At 40.4% G+C, this 18968-nt stretch overlaps 1 protein-coding gene across 8 annotated transcripts in view; it reads left to right on the top strand.

Annotated features, from left to right (window-relative positions):
* The window catches only part of TOPBP1 (DNA topoisomerase II binding protein 1), a 60750-nt gene extending 55573 nt beyond the window's left edge, over positions 1 to 5177 (top strand). For all 8 annotated transcript variants that reach the window (XM_025448842.3, XM_025448843.3, XM_025448841.3 and 5 more), the window contains one exon: positions 4439 to 5177. In XM_025448842.3, the coding sequence (XP_025304627.1) occupies positions 4439 to 4582 (144 nt within the window). In that variant the 3' untranslated portion in view covers positions 4583 to 5177. The remainder of the gene's footprint in view (positions 1 to 4438) is intronic.
* The last annotated feature ends 13791 nt before the right edge of the window (positions 5178 to 18968 follow it).

Genomic DNA, 18968 nt, shown 5'->3' with positions numbered 1-18968 from the left:
ATGATTGGATTTAGGGTTTTTTGCAGTTTGTCTTCAGTTTGTCTCCTTTGTTTCTGTGTTCTTCCTTTCTTGCCTTTTTTTGGTTGGGGACAGGATGTGTTTTGCTCTACAGATTACAGTATACTTCCTTAACTTTCCATAGTGTAGCTGGAATGATATTGTGCCAATTCACACAGAATGTAGAAAGCTTGCAGTCATAGAGGTTCCTTTACTTCCCCTATCCTTTTTAAACCAGGGGCTGATAAACTGTAGCCCACAGGCCAAACCCTGCCCACTGCCTATTTTATAAGGTTTTACTGGAACACACAGCTCCAGCCATTTATATGTTCTCTCTTCTGCACTACAGTAGCTGGGGTGAGTAGTTGCAACAGGGACCATCTGTTCCCCACAGCCTGAAATATTTAATGTCTGGTCGTTTAACATAAAGCAGGGGCCAGCAAACTTTCTGTAGAGTTGTCATATATTTTACATTGGTCTAATACAGCTCCACAGAACAGTGTTCTGCCTTAAAGTAAAAATTGCTTAAACAATCCTATGTTTTGAGAAAATTAAAAGGAAGAATACAGTCTTATATTTATCCTACTGGTATCACTTTTCCTTCAGCCCGAAAAACTGGTTTGTACTACAAGTCGGATGGGACCAATTCTAGTTAATTATTTGAGTGTCTATTTTACCTTTATGCTTGAAGATTCTTTTTGAAGGGTATAGAATTTGGGAGTTGATATCTGTTTTTCCTTATATTTTAAAGAGTCCACTTTCTGTTGGCCTCTATTGTTTCTGATAAGAAGTCAGTGGTAATTTGAATTCTTCTCCTATATTGCAGTGCTCTTTGTCATTGTGTGTGGGGTATGTGTCTTGCTGTTCAGAATTTTCATCTTTGGTTTTCACCATTTAGTATATTGCCAGGTGTGGTTTCTTTATGTTAATGTAATCCTGGTTGGTGTCTGCAAAGCTTCTTTACTCTTTTTATTTTTTTTTATTTTTTATTTTATTTTATTTTTAATTTATTTATTTATGATAGTCACAGAGAGAGAGAGAGAGAGAGGCAGAGACACAGGCAGAGGGAGAAGCAGGCTCCAGGCACCGGGAGCCCGATGTGGGATTCGATCCCGGGTCTCCAGGATCGCGCCCTGGGCCAAAGGCAGGCGCCAAACCACTGCGCCACCCAGGGATCCCTGCAGAGCTTCTTTAGTCTGTAAACTTCTTTCACCACATTAAAGAAATTTTGGCCATTACTTCTCCATTCTTTCATCTAGTTATGGGAATTTAATCACTTATACCTTTGGATATTGTCCCACAAGTCCTTCAGACTATGTTTACTCTGCAGTTTTTCTGTTTTTCTGATTAACTAAATCCTGTTTATCTGCTTCCAACTTCACTGATTTTTTTTCTGTATTTTCATTCTGTTCTTAACCCTACTCCATGAGATTTTTTATTTAGATATTAAATTTTTTTATACATAGAATTCTTTGGTTCTTTTTTTATAGTTTCTATTTTTCTGCTTTTTCATTTCAAGGATAAGAGCAGCTATAGTGTGTCTACTACTTCCAACATCTGGGTTATGAGCAAAATATACTGTTTTTATTTTGAGGGAATTGTAGATTTACATATAGTTGTAAGAAATAACAGTTTCCCCCAGTGGATAACATCTTGCAAAAATCTAGCAGTATTACACAGTATTACAGCCGAGATATTGACGTGATGCAATCCACACTTACTCCAATTTCTCCATTTCTACTTGATGTGTCTGCCACCACAGTCAAGATATAGAACAGTCTATCACTACAGCAACCCTTCATTTTGAGTTTTCTTTTTTCTTTTTTTATTTTTTTTTTATTTGTGATAGTCACAGAGAGAGAGAGAGAGAGGCAGAGACACAGGCAGAGGGAGAAGCAGGCTCCATGCACCGGGAGCCCGACGTGGGATTTGATCCCCGGTCTCCAGGATCACGCCCTGGGCCAAAGGCAGGCGCCATACTGCTGCGCCACCCAGGGATCCCTTGAGTTTTCTTAACTAGACCCATCCTTCCCTTCATTCTCTTCTTCCAGGGGTCTCACACCTGGCAACCACTAATCTGTTGTTTAAATTTTAAGTGGAATCAATATAGTATGTAATCTTTTTGGATTGTTTTTTTTTTCTCTTGAGAATCATTCATGTGTTGCTTGTATCAGTAATTTTATTACTACTTATTGCTGAGTAGTTCAGATATACTATAGCTTAACCATTAACCTATTGAAGGACATCTGGGTTGTTTCTACTTTGGGGCTATTATTGAAAAAAGCTACTGTGAACATTTGTACACATATTTTGTGTGAAAATAAGATTTCATTGCACTGAGATAAATCCAAAAAGACAAAATGAAGGATCACTGCGGAGATATAGACTGTTCTGAGATAAATGCTTCAGTGTGTTTCCAGAATAGTCACATTATACGTTCCTACCAATGAGATGAGCAATCCCGGTTTTTTCTGTATCCTCATTGGCATGTTTACTTCATTATTTTAGCCTTTTCATTTGGTATGTAGTAATCCCTTGCTGTGGTTTTAATTTGCAGGTCCTTAATGGCTAGTCAGAGTGAACATCTTTGGTATACTTCATAAATGTATGAGGTGTGAGGTTTCATATAAGGTGTGAAGTTTAGGTAAAAAAAAAAATCTGTTTCAGAAGGTCTATAAAAGAACTATCCTCTATCTAGTTGCTTTGGCCCTTTGTCATAATTCAGTTGGGTATATTGTGGGGGTCTATTGATCTAGGTATCTTTTCTTCTACAATAGCATCTTATTTATGATTTATGTATTAAGCCCTGATATTAGTGATTCCTCTTTATTTTTCTTTTTCAAGACCATTTTAGCCATTCCGGAGCCTATACCTTTTATGTAAGTTTTAGGATAACCGTATTTATATGCCTACAGAAACCTCTTGCTATGATTGATATGAATCACATTAAGCCTACAGATTAATTTGAGTGAACTGACATCTTTACTATGTTCAGTCTTTTGATCCCGGAACTTACTGATTTAGGGCATCTTTAAGTTCTTTCATGAACATTTTGTAATTTTCAATACATGTGTTTTAAGTTTTGTATCTTTTTTGTGGTTTTGGATTCAGATTTTTTTCTTGAGAATGGGTCATGTTCTTCAGATGTTGTATAATTTTATATGCATCCTAGACATTTTAAGTTGTAAAAATTAGATTCTATTATGTTCCTCAGGGGGATGCCATTCTGTTTGCTTAACAGGCACCGGCTGCTGTGAGTGGGGGGCTCAAGTCTTTAAGCTTAAGCCTCCTCTGCCTTTCCATGGTGAGAGGGCAAAGATTGAGGCAGAGTTCATGACCGAGTATGGGGCTTCTCCTGCTCCTTCCTGGGATTTCCCACCTCATTTTTCAGTGGCTGTGGTTTCAGGCCATTAATACTACCTGCTTTCTGTTGAGGCTTAGTTTAGCCAGCCCACATGACACTTCTCCTCAGACCGGACCCCCTACCAAGTGTCAACCCTTCTGATATTGCCTGATCTTATTTCCTCTCCAGTGTCTTGTGATAGTTGCCTTTAATATATTTGGGTTGGAAGTTGTCATCCAGGGAAGAGTTGAATCAAAAGGCACTTACCCAGTGTTTTATGGTGATTCATTTTCATGTTATCCAGTCTGCCACTTGGAGGGAAAGCTCATTTTAATTGGAATATGGTTGTTGCAAGGATTTTGGAGGCAGTGTTGTAATGATTTTGGCTTTGCCACCTGCTAGTTATATAATGTTATTTAGCCTTTTTTATCTTATCTGTAAAATGGGGAATATGAAACACCTATCTCACATGTTTACAGATTAAAAATATTTTTTAAAATTGACAATAAGGGGAGTGCCTGGGTAACTCAGTGGTTGAGCATCTGCCTTTGGCTCAGGGTGTGATCCTGGTCCAGGGATCAAGTCTCACATCTGGCTCTGCTTCTCCCTCTCCCTATGTCTCTGCCTCTCTCTGTCTCATGATTAAATAAAATCTTTGAAAATAAAAGTTGACACTGGGATCCCTGGGTGGCGCAGTGGTTTGGCGCCTGCCTTTGGCCCAGGGCGCGATCCTGGAGACCCAGGATCGAATCCCGTGTCGGGCTCCCGGTGCATGGAGCCTGCTTCTCCCTCTGCCTATGTCTCTGCCTCTCTCTCTCTCTGTGTGTGTGACTATCATAAATAAAATAAAAATTAAAAAAAAAAAAAAGTTGACACTAAGTATAAGGTGTCACTTCTTAACCTTACTCTACAAATGACACCATTATCAAGGTCTGAGCGTGCCCTATTCCACCTGAGCTATAAATTTTTCTGATAAAAGGTGAGATTTTGTCATGTATGGTCTATTCCTAGCATACCTTAAAATACAAATTTTAAGTCTTTCTGGCTAAAAAGCATAGTCAAGGAAAAAAATGAACAATGTATTTTCTTCTTTTATAGGAATCACCTCCTCCAGTAGAAAATTACTGTCTACCAGAAGCAGTTTCATTTCTTCAGAATAATAAGGAACCTGGGCCTGGATTATCACAGAAGAGGAAAGCTCCTACAGAGAAAAATAAAATCAAACGACCTAGAGTAAACTAATCATGTTTGCTCTTTAGTCACCAAACATTAGTATTTTAATTATAAAGCCTGAATGTTACGGTCATGGATTTGCATAGTAATTTAAAGACAAGTGTCTGAAACATTCAGCTTCAGAGTATAATGATGATCTTGCTTGTAGTTAGTTTTTAACATCTGAAATTTTAATCACTGAAACATTAACTGTTTTTACCTGAAATAACAACAAAACACAACTCCTTGGCTGGCTAGTCATTAAACCACACTGTAGTGTGTAAGGGGCTGTTTATTTATTTTCTTGTAAATATCTGAGTCTATAGCTTAGTGAAGTTTTAGCAAGGTAATGGATTTTGCCTTAAAATGCCTGCTTTAATTTGTAACAATAAGGAGCTTGTAGATTGGGATTTATTCGTGTTTTCCCTGATTCTTCTCACCACTTTCCCTCTTTTTAACAGGAGCCTGAGTACAAGGTTTAATGAGAAACTGAGGCTTTAAACTTAAATATGTGTTAGTGTATATATGTATATGCATGTTTGTACAGATCTCCATGATGTTTGCCAAGTTTGGGAGCCAAAACTTGGAAAATAAAGACAATAAAGAATAAAAGTAGTGACTGAAATTAGTTGTTCAGATAAGTTTTTGAACAGAGCATCCTAGTATTCATTGTCTTGTTGAAGCAATAAATGATTTGTAAAATTAAGCTTAAAAAGCAAATCGCAAAAAAAAAAAAAAAAAAAATCGCTGGGGTGCCTGGGTGGTACAGGTAGTTAAGCATCAGACTCTTGATTTTCTCAGGGTCGTTGGTTCAAGCTCTGAGTGGGGGCTCCAAGCTCAGCTTCTCCCTTTTCTTGCCCCTCCGCCCATTCTCTAAAATAAGTAACTTTAGGGATCCCTGGTGGCACAGCGGTTTGGCGCCTGCCTTTGGCCCAGGGCGCGATCCTGGAGACCCGGGGTTGAATCCCATGTCAGGCTTGCTGCATGGAGCCTGCTTCTCCCTCTGCCTGTGTCTCTGCCTCTCTCTCTCTCTCTGGGTGACTATCATAAATAAATTAAAAATAAAATAAAATAAGTAACTTTAAAAAAATTTATTACTAGTTATGTTTCTGATGTTTGTTACTTTAGAATATTGTATTACTGTGTTTAAAAAAAAAGTTTATTGGAACTACAAAACTGCATTAGCCTTTATTAAGCTACACCTAAACACCCTGCTACATGTGTTACCACAGTCTTCTAAATGTAAAGCTACCTCATTTTGCTGAAAGGAGGAACCAGATATAAATGGTCCCCATTTCATAGATTCTTTTTTTTTTTTTTCATTTCCTAGATTCTTTGAAGGCAAACTCAAATGGTGACGGTCGAAAGTCTTAACCTGAACACAAAACTCCTTTTTTTCAAAGTCTTCCTCTGTAGGGAAATAGTAGGGTTATCACAGCCCCTCATAAATGGCCCTTCAAAGTTTTTGGCCTTGATCTAAATTCCCAGCTCAAAACAAAAATTCCTGTACAGCCAAATGGATAGATAGCATTGTCATGTAAACATGTCCCTCCCCAAACAAAATCACATGGCCTGGTTCTACCAGGGCAATTTTGTGTGAGTAGAATCTTTCCAGTGGCATCTTGCAGTATGTTTCCCTGAATTTCATCACTTAAATTTTTCGTTAAAGTGAATGTTAGATCCTGTTTCTCTCTAGCCCAGATAAAATTATATAATGTACGCTTTTCTGCCAAAATTATGAACTGTTTTTTCAGTAAATAAATACATACTTTAAAACTTTAAGGCTCCAGATCTCAACTGTTCCTCCTGATTCTCCAAAATCTTTATATCAACTATTTCAACTTTGGCTTTCCCTCTTAGACTATAAATGTCCTAAATCCAGCAAGACCATACATACAAATAATTTCTTTAAGATTTTATTAGAGAAAGGGCATGAGTGAGGGGGGAGCACAGAGAGAGAAGCAGGCTCCTCCCTGAACAAGGGAGCCCAATATGGGGCTTGATCCCAGAACCCTGAGATCATGACCTGACCTATAAATGCAGACACTTAACCAACTGAGCCATGCAGGTAGGCACCGCATGCAAATAATCTAAGCACAGATTTCCTTCATTTTAAGGAAAACAAAAAAGCTTTCCTTGATTATTCTTAGTTTCTCCTCAGAATTGCTATAGTATTTTAATATGACACTTAAATTAGAATCTTCCATTCCTCCATGAATTTTCTAGTGCATCAGCCTGATGGCCAGCATTCATTTATTCAACAGCTATTCCTTAGCATATAACAAGTACATGGGGACGCCTGGGTGGCTCAGCGGTTTAGCGCCTGCCTTCGGCCCAGGGCATGATCCTAGAGTCCCCGGATCGAGTCCCGCATCAGGCTCCCTGCGTGGAGCCTGCTTCTCCCTCTGCCCATGTCTCTGCCTCTGTGTGTGTGTCTCTCATGAATAAATAAAATCTTAAAAAAAAAAAAAAAAAACTAGTACATGGGATCCAGGAGCAAACCACCTAGAAAGCATGCTTCCTCGTGGAGATTGAAGAGGCCGGATTGTGTGAATTGTTTCACACACATACACATTCAGAGATTGAAGCCTAACCCCTAAAGTGACCACTTGGGAGATAAGGCTTTCAAGGAGGTAATTAGGTTAAACAGGATCCTATGGCTGGGGGCCATAATGGCTGGAATGGATATGGGCACAATCTGGTCTGTGCATTTTTAGGGCAGAGCTCATAGTTCTAGAACTCAGATCTGTGACTTCACATCCAAAAACTACGAACCACTGTCGTAATCTAAACCTATTTCACAGGTACATCTTTAACCCAAAGGTGTTTTAATACACTTTGCTTTATATCAGAGATTGGCAAACTTTTGTGTGTAAGTCCAGATAGTAAACATTTTAAGTTTTGTAGGCTGGGTCTCTGGGGGTCATTTTTCCCCAACTTTAAAAGCCTCTTAAAATTGTAGGGACCATTCCTAGCTCAAAGCCATACAAACGTAGGCAATGGGCCATAGTGTGTTGATGCCCACTGTATAGTCCTAAAAAACTTTATCTAGATCTGTCAACAAAGCAAGGCTCGTTTTTCCATATCTTATCATAAACCTCACTTCCGATGCAGCAGTCCACAATTGGGAGGGACACTCATGACACCAAGCTTCTCCCTAAAGGGTGAAGGGTTTGAACTCCATATCTGATACCTCAGCTTTTAAGACCTGCACCTGAAATGAGCCCCCAGAACAACTAGCTTTGAAAGCCAAAGGAACTTTCATCCATGGGACCCCCAAGGCTCCAGCAATCTGAAAAACAGCTCTAAGAGGACTGAAGGACACTCATCCACTTCAGGGCCCAGAACAGATGCAGCTGACTGAAAAGCACCCAGACATTTTGTGAGAAAGGCCTAGTTGTTCATCAGCTTCAACTGGAGGGGTAGGCATCCAATTTAAAACCAGAAGGCCCTACTGAAACACTTTTTTTTTTTACTTTATTTATTTATTCATAGAAAGAGAGAGGCAGAGGCAGAGGCAGAGGGAGAAGCAGGCTCCATGCAGGGAACCTGACGCAGGACTCGATCCCGGGTCTCCAGGATCACACCCCGGGCTGCAGGCGGCGCTAAACCGCTGTGCCCCCGGGGCTGCCCCTGAAACACTTTCTGAAGTCAGGTGCCATCTTGCGCTCTCCCTCTGTCACAGCCACCACTCTCCCAGAAAGCAGCTCATGCACACATCTGGTGCCCTGCTTTTATGTCTGGTGGCCCAGCTTTTCCAGCAGCTGCCACCCAGGGGACACCTCTGGCATAAGTGGCTTATATTTGTGGATCCCATGGGACTGTAACCAAAGCAGAATTTTTTTTTTTTTTTTTAAGATTTATTCATGAGAGACAGAGAGGCAGAGACACAGGCAGAGGGAGAAGCAGGCTTCCGCAGGAGCCTGGGATCATGCCCTGCGCCAGAGGCAGAGGCTCCACCACTGAGTTGCAGAAATGGTTCTTAACTGGCTTTGCCCCCAAGGCAGAGTGCAGAGCCAGTGAAGACTAAAACCCAGCCCCAAGCTTCGTGTGAAGGAGGCCTGGTTGCTTCTCTTACGGCTTCAGCCTGAAGGGCAGGCTTCTAATCTATCACATCTGCGGCCACTGTTCCTGCCCCACTCCAGGTCACTGGCAGCTCGGAGGAAGGAGCTTGTGCACACATGGGTCCAGAGGACATCCCTGGTCGCCTGGCTCTGGTGGCCAGCTGGGCTTACATTCATTCACAGATCCCATATTATAACAAATAGAGAAAGAGTTCTTCACTGGCTACTCCTGGGGCACAGCATGGGGACAGCAGGCTGAAACATACCTGTCTTTCTGTGACAGGTCCATTAGCTTAGCTTTATAGCTGTGGCCTGAGGGACTGGCTTCTATAATGTATCTAAGACCCAAGGACAATCATCCCCAGAGACCGCAAGAGTGCAGTGCTATTTTCACACTCCCTTTGCCTTGCTCCAGGTCACTAGCATCTCCTAAAAAGAAGCTTGTGCACACATCTGATGCCTTTCTTTTTGCAACTACTCCCTTGGAGACACCTCTTGACCACTTGGGTCTGGTGGCCAGCAGGGCTAACATTCACAGGTCCCATAGGGCCTTAACAATCCAAGAAACAGGTTTTGGGTTTTTTTTGTACCTTTGTTTTTACTGAAGTTCGATTTGCCAACAAGTAACACCCAGTTCTCATCCTATCAAATGCCCTTCTCAGTGCCCATCACCCAGTTACCCCCACACCCACCTCCCCTTCTGCAACCCTTTGTTTCCCAGAGTTAGGAGTCTCTCATGGTTTGTCTCCCTCTCTAATTTTTCCCCACTCAGTTCCCCTCCTTTCCCTTATAGCCCCTTTCACTATTTCTTATATTCTACATGAGGGAAACCATATGATGATCTATTCCAACTGACTTACTTCACTCAGCATAATACCCTCCAGTTCCATCCACGTTGAAGCAAATGGTGGGTATTTGTCATTTCTAATGGCTGAGTAATATTCCACTGTATACATAGCCCACATCTTCTTATCCATTCATCTTTCAACGGACACCGAGGCTCCTTCCACAGTTTGGCTATTGTGGACATTGCTGCTAGAAACATTGGATGTTTCACTGCATCTGTATCTTTGGGGTAAATCCCCAGCAGTGCAAATGCTGGATCATAGGGTAGCTCTTTTGTTAACTCTTTGAGGAACTTCCACACTGTCTTCCAGAGTGGCTGCACCAGTTCACATTCCCACCAACAGTGCAAGAGGGTTCCCCTTTCTCCACATCCTCTCCAACATTTGTGGTTTCCTGCCTTGTTAATTTTCCCCATTCTCACTGGGTGAGGTGGTATCTCATTGTGGTTTTGATTTGTATTTCCCTGATGGCAAGTGATGGGGGGCATTTTCTCATGTGCTTGTTGGCCATGTCTATGTCTTCTTTGGATAAATTTCTGTCCATGTCTTTTGCCCATTTCATGATTGGATTGTTTGTTCAAGAAACAGTTCTTAACTGGCGACTACCCTCAAGGCACAGCACAGACACAGCAGGCTGAAATATACCTTCAGTCTTACTGTGAAGCCAATTAGCTTTCTGCCTAGCTGTGGCCTGAGGGCCTGGCTTCTAATTAAACACACATCTGGGGGTACCTACGTAGCTCAGTGGTTGAGTGTCTGCCTTTGGCCCAGGTCATGATCCTGGGGTCCTGGGATCGAGTCCTGTATCTGGCTCCCCACAGCAAGCCTGCTTCTCCCTCTGCCTATGTCTCTGCATCCCTCTATGTGTCTCTTGGAATAAATAAATAAAATCTAAAAAAATAAAAAATAAACATACAGGGATCCCTGGGTGGCGCAGCGGTTTGGCGCCTGCCTTTGGCCCAGGGCGCGATCCTGGAGACCCGGGATCGAATCCCACATCAGGCTCCCGGTGCATGGAGCCTGCTTCTCCCTCTGCCTGTGTCTCTGCCTCTCTCTCTCTCTCTCTGTGACTATCATAAATAAATTAAAAAAATTTTTTTAAAAAAAGAAATAAACATACATCTGGAGGCCAACCACCATCTTTTGCGGAGCCCAGGAAGGGGGCCCAGTGGGCACCATATTTTCATTCTCCCTCCGTCCCACCCCAGGTCACTGGTGTCTTTGAGAAGGGAATGTGTATATATGTCGAATGCTCCAGCATTTATCGCTTCCACCCAGATCTGCCCCTTTATAGCCTGGCTCTGGTGGCTGGTGGGGCTTCCATTCATAAGTTCAATGGGACAGAAGCAAATAAACAAAAAATAGTTTTCAACTGGCTATCATGCCAGGACTCAGTGCAGTTACAGCAGACAGAAATGCCCATTTCCCAGTCTTCCCCTGAAAAAGGAATGTCTGCATACTTTAAAAGCTACTCCATGAGGTTCTGGCTTCTAATCAGCCTGCTACTACTAGGTGCTGACCAAGATCCTACCCTTGGGGACACTGATAGGTCTTGGCACACTTCAACTCCTGGGAGTCACCGATAATCAAGTAGCCTGATCGGATGATCACAAAGGTTCAAGAGACACCCAAGAGCTAGGGCAGGGTTGAGCAATAAAGATCATCTCCCACATAAGATCACTCCTTCGGAGCACCTGGGTGGCTCAGTCGGTTAAGCATCTGCCTTCGGCTTGTGTCATGATCCCAGGATCCTGGGATCAAGCCCTGCATCAGGCTCCCTGCTCCACGGGGAGCCTGTTTCTCCTTCTCCCTCTGCTTGTGCATTCTCTCATGATCTCTGTATCTCTCTCTCTCAAATAAATAAAATCTTAAAAAAAAATCACTCCTGGGCAGCCCGGGTGGCTCAGTGGTTTAGCACCACCTTCAGCCCAGGGCATGATTCTGGAGATCCAGGATCGAGTCCCATGTCAGGCTCCCTGCATGGAGCCTGCTTCTCCCTCTGCCTGTGTCTCTGCCTGTGTGTGTGTGTGTGTGTGTGTGTGTGTCATTAATAAATAAATAAAACCTTAAAAAAAATCACTCCTTCAAATTTGAAAGAGGTAGCTGTGTTATCTAATGCACAGAAACCAACATGGAAAGTCAAGAAAAATGAAGAGGAAGAATGCATTCCCAAAGAAAGAACAAGATAAAAACTTCAGAATAAGATTATAATGAAATGGAGATAAGTGATTTACCTTATAAAGAGTTCAAAATAATGGTCACAAAGATGCTTACACCAAGCTCAAAATAATGATTGAACAAAGTGAAAATTTCAAAGAGAAAATAAAGTACCAAATAAAAGCCACAGACCTGAAGAATACAATAACTGAACTAAAAAGAAACCATCCATCGGTTAAGGATCTGACTCTTGACTATGCTTGGGTCACGATCCCGGGATTGTGGGATGGAGCCATGTGTCTGGCTCCGCACTGGGTATGAAGCCTCCTTAGGATTCTCCCTCTCCCTCTACTCCTCCCCTAATGTCTCCCTCTCTAAAAACAAACAAAATAAATGTATAATAGAGGGACTCAACAAAAGGCTAGATGAAACAAAAGAAAGGATCAGTGGACTCAAAGACAGGGCAGTGGAACTCATTGAATCAGAAGAGCAAAAAGAAAAAAGATGGAAAAAAAGTGAATACAGCTTAAGGGACTTAGAGGACATCATCAAGAAAACCAACATATATATGCATTACAGGGCTAACAGAAGGAGAAAAAGACAGGGGGACAGAAAACATATATGAAGAAATAATAATGAAAACTTCTCTAACATGGGGGAGGAAACAGACATCTGGACAGAGGAAGCCCAGAGTTCCAAATAAGAGGAACCCAAAGAGACCCACACTGAGACACATTATAGTTCAAGTGTCAGAAGTTAGAGACAAGGGGGAACTGGAAAAGATGGTAGAGTAAAAGGATCCTGAGCTCACTTCCCCCCATAGACACATTAAGGCTGCACCTAAATATAGTGCAACTCACTCTGAAAGTGACACAAAGATGGTAGAATAGCTTTTCTACAGCCAAAGACATCAAGAGAAAGCCACATCAGGAGGGTAGGAGGGCGGAGATATGGCTAGGAATGAAACTCCCAGTGTGGCAACCCACAGGTTAGGAACTGCAAACAGGGATCCCTGGGTGGCGCAGCGGTTTGGCGCCTGCCTTTGGCCCGGGGCGCGATCCTGGAGAACGGGGATCAAGTCCCACGTCGGGCTCCCGGTGCGTGGAGTCTGCTTCTCCCTCTGCCTGTGTCTCTGCCTCTCTCTCTGTGTGTGACTATCATAAATAAATAAAAATTTAAAAAAAAAAAAAGGAACTGCAAACAGGAGGATTCTCATGGGTACAAAGATACTCCCTGAGAAATGAGGGGACCAGGCCCCACGTCCAGCATACCCTACCCTGGGGATCTGCACTTGGGAAGATAAGCCCCCATAATCTCTGGCTTTGAAAGTCAGCAGGGCTAAATTCTAGGAGACCTAGAGGAATATAGGAAAGCGAAACTACACTCTTAAAGGGCAAACACACTATATCACTCACTCCAAGACCCATCACAGAGACCGCAGTTTCAAAAGCACCTGGGTTATATATGAAGGAGATTGACTGACTATAGGGCATCTGCCACAGGGGTAGAAATCTGTAAGAACTTTCTCCAAGGATAGAAGTACTGACACACACCATTTTTCTTGCCCTCCTTTAACCTAACTGCTCCAATGCTGATGTGAGCCAATTCTGACACTCTGCATCTACCTAGCTAGCACTACTCACCCTACCCCAGCATTTCCCTCCAGACCCAACCCACTCACCCTGGAAGGTGTCCCTCCAAAGGGACTTCTGCCCAGCCACACCCAGCTGACAGCTTTGGTTGAGACCAACATCCTGACACACACAAGAGACAGCCCTTGCCAGGACCAGCAAGGAGGGGAAGGCAGCCCTGCCCATGAGCACATCAGCAAGAGTTGTGGCAAGGAATCTCAGTGAACTTCACTGGAGACTAACCCCACCCAACATCACACTGCAGCTGCAGCAGGGCCTCTCAGAAGGCTGTGCTGGAAGCCAGCCCTACCCACCAGCCTGTCTGCAGCAGTTACAGCCAAGTCACAACAGAAGGACACACACAGTCCACACATGGGAAACCATGGAGTGCCTGGTTCTAGTGACAAGGAGGATGGAGCTACTGGGTACCACAGATGCTTTCTACATAAGGCCACTACCTTCAAGACCAGGAATGTAGCTGACCTATCTAATGCACAGAAATACAGAGTCAAAGTGAGAAGACAAAAAAAAAAAAAAAAAAAAACAAAGTGAGAAGACAGAGGAGTCTGTTCCAAATGAAAGAACAAGACAGAACATCAAAAGAGAACAAAACAAAACTAAGATAACCAAAGGACCTGATAAAGATTTCAGTAATGGTCATAAAGATGCTCATCAGACTTGAGAGAAGAGTGGATGAACTCAGTGAGAACTTCAACAAAGACATAAAAATATAAGAACCAATCAGAGCTGAAGAATACACTAAGTAAAAATGAAAACTACATTAGAGGGAATTAACAGCAGATTAAAGGATGAAACACAGATTCATGATCTGGAAGACAAGGCAGTAGAAAGCAGCCAAATTAAACAGCAAAAATAAAGTTTCTAAAGATAAGGATAGGGGGCAGCCCCGGTGGCTCAGCGGTTTAGCGCCGCCTTCAGCCTAGGGCGTGATCCTGGAGACCCAGGATCGAGTCCCACATCTGGTTCCCTGCATGGAGCCTGCTTCTCCCTCTGCCTGTGTCTCTGTCTCTCTCTCTCTCTCTTTCTGTGTCTCATGAATAAATAAATAAAATCTTTTAAAATTTTTAAAAAATAAAGATAAGGATAGGTTAAGGGACTTCTGTGACACCATAGAATATACTGACATCCCATTATATAAGTCCTAGCAAGAGAAGAGTGAAAGGGGGCCAGGAAAGGTATTTGAAAAAAATAGGAGCTGAAAACTTCCTGAATCTGGGAAAAGAAATCACAGATCCAGATTCAGAAGGCAGAGAGATGCCCCCAATAAATTCAGCCCAAGGAGGTCCACACCAAGACACAGTAAATAAAATGGGGGGGGGAGGGGGAAGGTGAAAATGAAAGAATTTAAAAGGTTACAAGAGTTATATACTAAGGCTATCAGCTAATTTTTCAGCAGAAATTTTCAAGACAGAAGAAAATGGCATGATGTTTTCAAAGTACTAAAAGGGACAGATCTGGAGCCCAGAACATTCTATCCAGCAAGACTATCATTCAGAATGATAACAACTAAATGAGCCTTACAAGAAATGTTAAGGGGGACTCTGAGTAGAAAGCTAAATCATAAGTAACAGTAAGAAAAATAGAAGTATAAAAGCAAAAAAAATTAAGTATACTTGTAAAAATCAGTCAAGAGGAGCACAAATAAACAATGTAAAATATGGTAACAAGTATCAAAATTTGGAGAGGAGTACAGAATGAGTTCAAAATTAAGTGATCATCAGCTTAATATAGACTGCTCTCTGCAGATGTTATATATAAACCAAATGGTAACCACAAATCAAAAAAGAGTAATAGATATGCAAAAAATAAAGAGTAAGGAATCCAAATATATCACTAAAGAAAATCAGTAAACCATGAAAGAGAGAAAAAGAAGGATCAGAGAAAAATTACAAAAACCACAAAACAAGTAACAGAATGGCAATAAATACATATCTATCAATAATTACTTTGAATATAAATGGTCTAAATGCTCCAAGCAAAAGACATATGGTGATAGTGGATTTAAAAAAAAAAATCAAGACCCATCTGTATGCTGCCTACAAACGAGTCATTTCAGGGCACCTGAGTGGCTCAGTCAATTAAGCATTGGCCTTTGGGTCAGGTCATGATCCATGGTTCTGGGATTAAACCTGCATTAGGCTCTCTGCTCAGCAGGGAGTCTGCTTCTCCTTCTACCCCTACCCCCTGCTTGTGCTCCCTCTCGCTCATGCTCTCTCTCAAAAAAGTAAGTAAAACCCTTAAAATAATAATAATTTTAAAAGACTCATTTCAGACCTAAAGACACCAGAAGATTGAAAGTGAGGGGATAGAGAAACATTTATCATGCAAATGGGTGTCAAAAGGAAGCCAAGAAGCAGGGCACCTGGCTGGCTCAGTCAGTGGAACATGCAACTCTTGATCTCAGGGTAAGGAGTTTGAGCCCCATGTTGGATGTAGAAATTAGTTAAAAATAAAATCTTAAAAAAATAAAATAAAATAAAAAATAAAATCTTAAGAAAAAAGAAAGTAACAATATTTATATCAGACAAAATAGACTTTAAAACAAAGTCTGTAAAAAGAGACAAAGAAGAACATATATAATAATAAAGGGGACAACCCAACAAGAATATGTAACAATTATAAATACTTATGCACCCAACATGAAAGCACCCAAATACATAATACAATTAATAACAAACATAAAGGAATTAATCAATAGTAATACAATAATAGGCAGGGACTTTAATATATCACTTACATTGATGGACAGATAATCCGGACAGATAATCCAGACAGATCAACAAGGAAACAGTGGCTTTGAATGATATACTGGACCAGATGGGTTTAACAGACACATTCAAAACATTCCATCCTAAAACAGCAGAATACACATTCTTTTCAAGTGCTCATGGAACATTCTCCAGAATAGATCACATATTAGGCTACAAAACAAACCTCAGCAAATTCAGAAAGATCAAAGCTGCACCATGTGTCTTTTCTGACCACATGTTCTGAACCTAGAAATCAACCACAAGAAAAAATCTGGAAATACTATAAATACATGGAGGTTAAATAACATGTAGTTGAACAATGAATGAGTCAACTAAGAAATCAAAGAAAAAATAAAAAACTATATGCAAACAAATGAAAATGAAAACAGCCCAAAACCTTTGAGATGCAGCAAAAGCTGTTCTGAAAGGAAAGTTTATAGCAATATAGGCCTATGTCTAGAAGTAAGAAAAATCTCAAACAACTTAACTTTATACCTACATGACTAGAAAAAGAACAGACAAAACCCCAAGATTAGAGCAGAAATAAATGATATAGGAACTAAAAAAGCAGAACAGATCAATGAAACCATGACTGGTTCTCTGAAAAGATCAACAAAATTGAAAAACCCTCTAGCCAGACTCATCAAAAAACAAAGACAGAAAAACAAAACCAAATAAAAACAGAAAGAGACAAAGTACTCAAAATCACAAATGAAGTGAAAAATAACATCACAGAAACACAAGCAACTTTATATAAAAAACTATATGACAAAAACGTAGACATGCTAGAAAAATGGATAAATTTCTATAAACATAAACATATAAAGTACCAAAACTGAAGAAGGAAGAAATAGAAAGTTTGAATAGACAAATTGCCAGCAAGGAGATGGAGTTAGTCATCAAAAAATTCCCAAAAAGAAAGAAGTCCAGGACCAGAAGTTTTCACAGGTGAATTCAACCAAACATTTAAAAAAGGAGTTCATACCCAGTCTTCTCAAACCACTCAAAAAAAAAAAAAATAGAAGAGTAAGGAAAACTTCTAAATTCATTCTATTAGTCCAGCATTACCCTGATACTGAAGTCAGATAAAGACATCACCAAAAAAAGAGAACTACAGGCCAATATCTCTGATTAACATAAATGCAAAAATCTTCAACAAAATACTAGCAAACTGAATCCAACAATACGTTTAAAAAAAAAAATCATTCACCATAATCAAGTGGTATTTATTCCTGGGATGCAAGGGCAGTTCAATATTCCCAAATCAATCAACGGGATACATCACATCTCAATAAGAGAAAGAATAAAAATCATGTGATCATTTTAATAAACACAGAAAAAGCTATTTAACAAAGTACAATATTCATTCATGATAAAACCCTCAACAAAGTAGATTTAGAGGCAGCATACCTCAACATAATAAAAGCCATACATGAGAAAACCACAGCAGACATTATACTCGATGGAAAAACTGAGAGCTTTTCCCCTAAGGTGAGGAACAAGACTAGGATGTCCACTCTCACCACATTTATTCAACACAGTACTAGAAGTTCTAGCCACAGCCATCAGACAACAACAACAACAAAATAGAAGGAATCCAAGTTGGTAAGAAAGAAGTAAAACTTTCACTATTTGCAGATGACATACTATATATAAAAAACCTTAAAGACTCTACCAAAAAATTACTAAAACTCACAAATGAATTCAGTAAAATTGCAGGATACAAACCAATGTGCAGAAATCTGTTGTATTTCTATACATTAATAATATAAGCACTAGAAAGAGAAATTAAGAAAACAATACCACTTACAATTAAACCAAAAATAACAGTATACATAGGATAAACCTAACCAAAGAGGTGAAAGACCTATATTTTGAAAAATATAAAACATTAATGAAATAAATTGAAGTCACAAAGAAATAGACATTCCATGCTCATGGATTCGAAGAACAAATATTGTTAAATATCTATACTAACCGAAGCAATCTACAGATTTCATGCAATCCCTATCAAAATAACCAATCATAGGGCAGCCCCGGTGGCTTAGTGGTTTAGCGCTGCCTTCAGTCTGGGGCATGATCCCGGAGATCTGGGATCCAGTCCCATGTCAGGCTCCCTGCATGGAGCCTGCTTCTCCCTCTGCCTGTGTCTCTGCCTCTCTCTCTCTATGTGTGTCTCTCATTAATTAAAAAGAAAAACTTTAAAAAAAGAATTTAAAAAATAACTAATCATATAGTTTCACGGAACTAGAACAAACAATCCTAAGATTTATATGAAACCACCAAAGTAATTTTGAAAAGGAAAAGCAAAGCTGGAATAGAACTATCCTATGATCCAGTAATTGTACTACTGGGTATTTACCCCCCCAAAATACAAAAACATTAATTCAAAGGGATACATGTACCTCTATGCTTATCATAGCATTATTTACAATAGCCAAGAAAATGTAGTATGTATGTGTGTACATACACACTGGGATATTATTCAGCCACAAAAAAATGAAATCTTGTCATTTGCAACAACATGAATAGACAAAGAAAGTGTAATGCTAAGAGAAATAAGCCAGTCAGAGAAAGACAAATACTGTATGGTCTCACTCATATATGGAATTTAAGAAACAAAATAAACAAGGGGGTAAAGGGACAAAGCAAGAAGCGGACTCTTAACTATAGAGAACAAACTGGTGGTTACCAGGGGTGGGGGAGTGGGGAGATGAGTAGAATAGGAGAGAGGGATTAAAGAGTACACATACTATGATGGGGAAAAAAAAGTAACTAAATTATCCTAAAGTGATACAAAATAAAACAAAACAATTTTCCTTTTGTTTGGGCTTTTGATTCTTTCATCACTTTGGTCTGCAATTGGCATATATTTAATCTTTTTTTTAGAGTTTGCAATGATTTTGGAGAATAGCATTGGCAAAATTTCCATTACAAACTCAGGCAGC

Source organism: Canis lupus, chromosome 23 (assembly GCF_003254725.2).
Source record: "Canis lupus dingo isolate Sandy chromosome 23, ASM325472v2, whole genome shotgun sequence".
In the NCBI taxonomy this organism is placed as follows: domain Eukaryota; kingdom Metazoa; phylum Chordata; class Mammalia; order Carnivora; family Canidae; genus Canis; species Canis lupus.
Note: the sequence above shows the minus strand (reverse complement) of the source record. Positions and strands in the feature narration are given on the sequence as shown.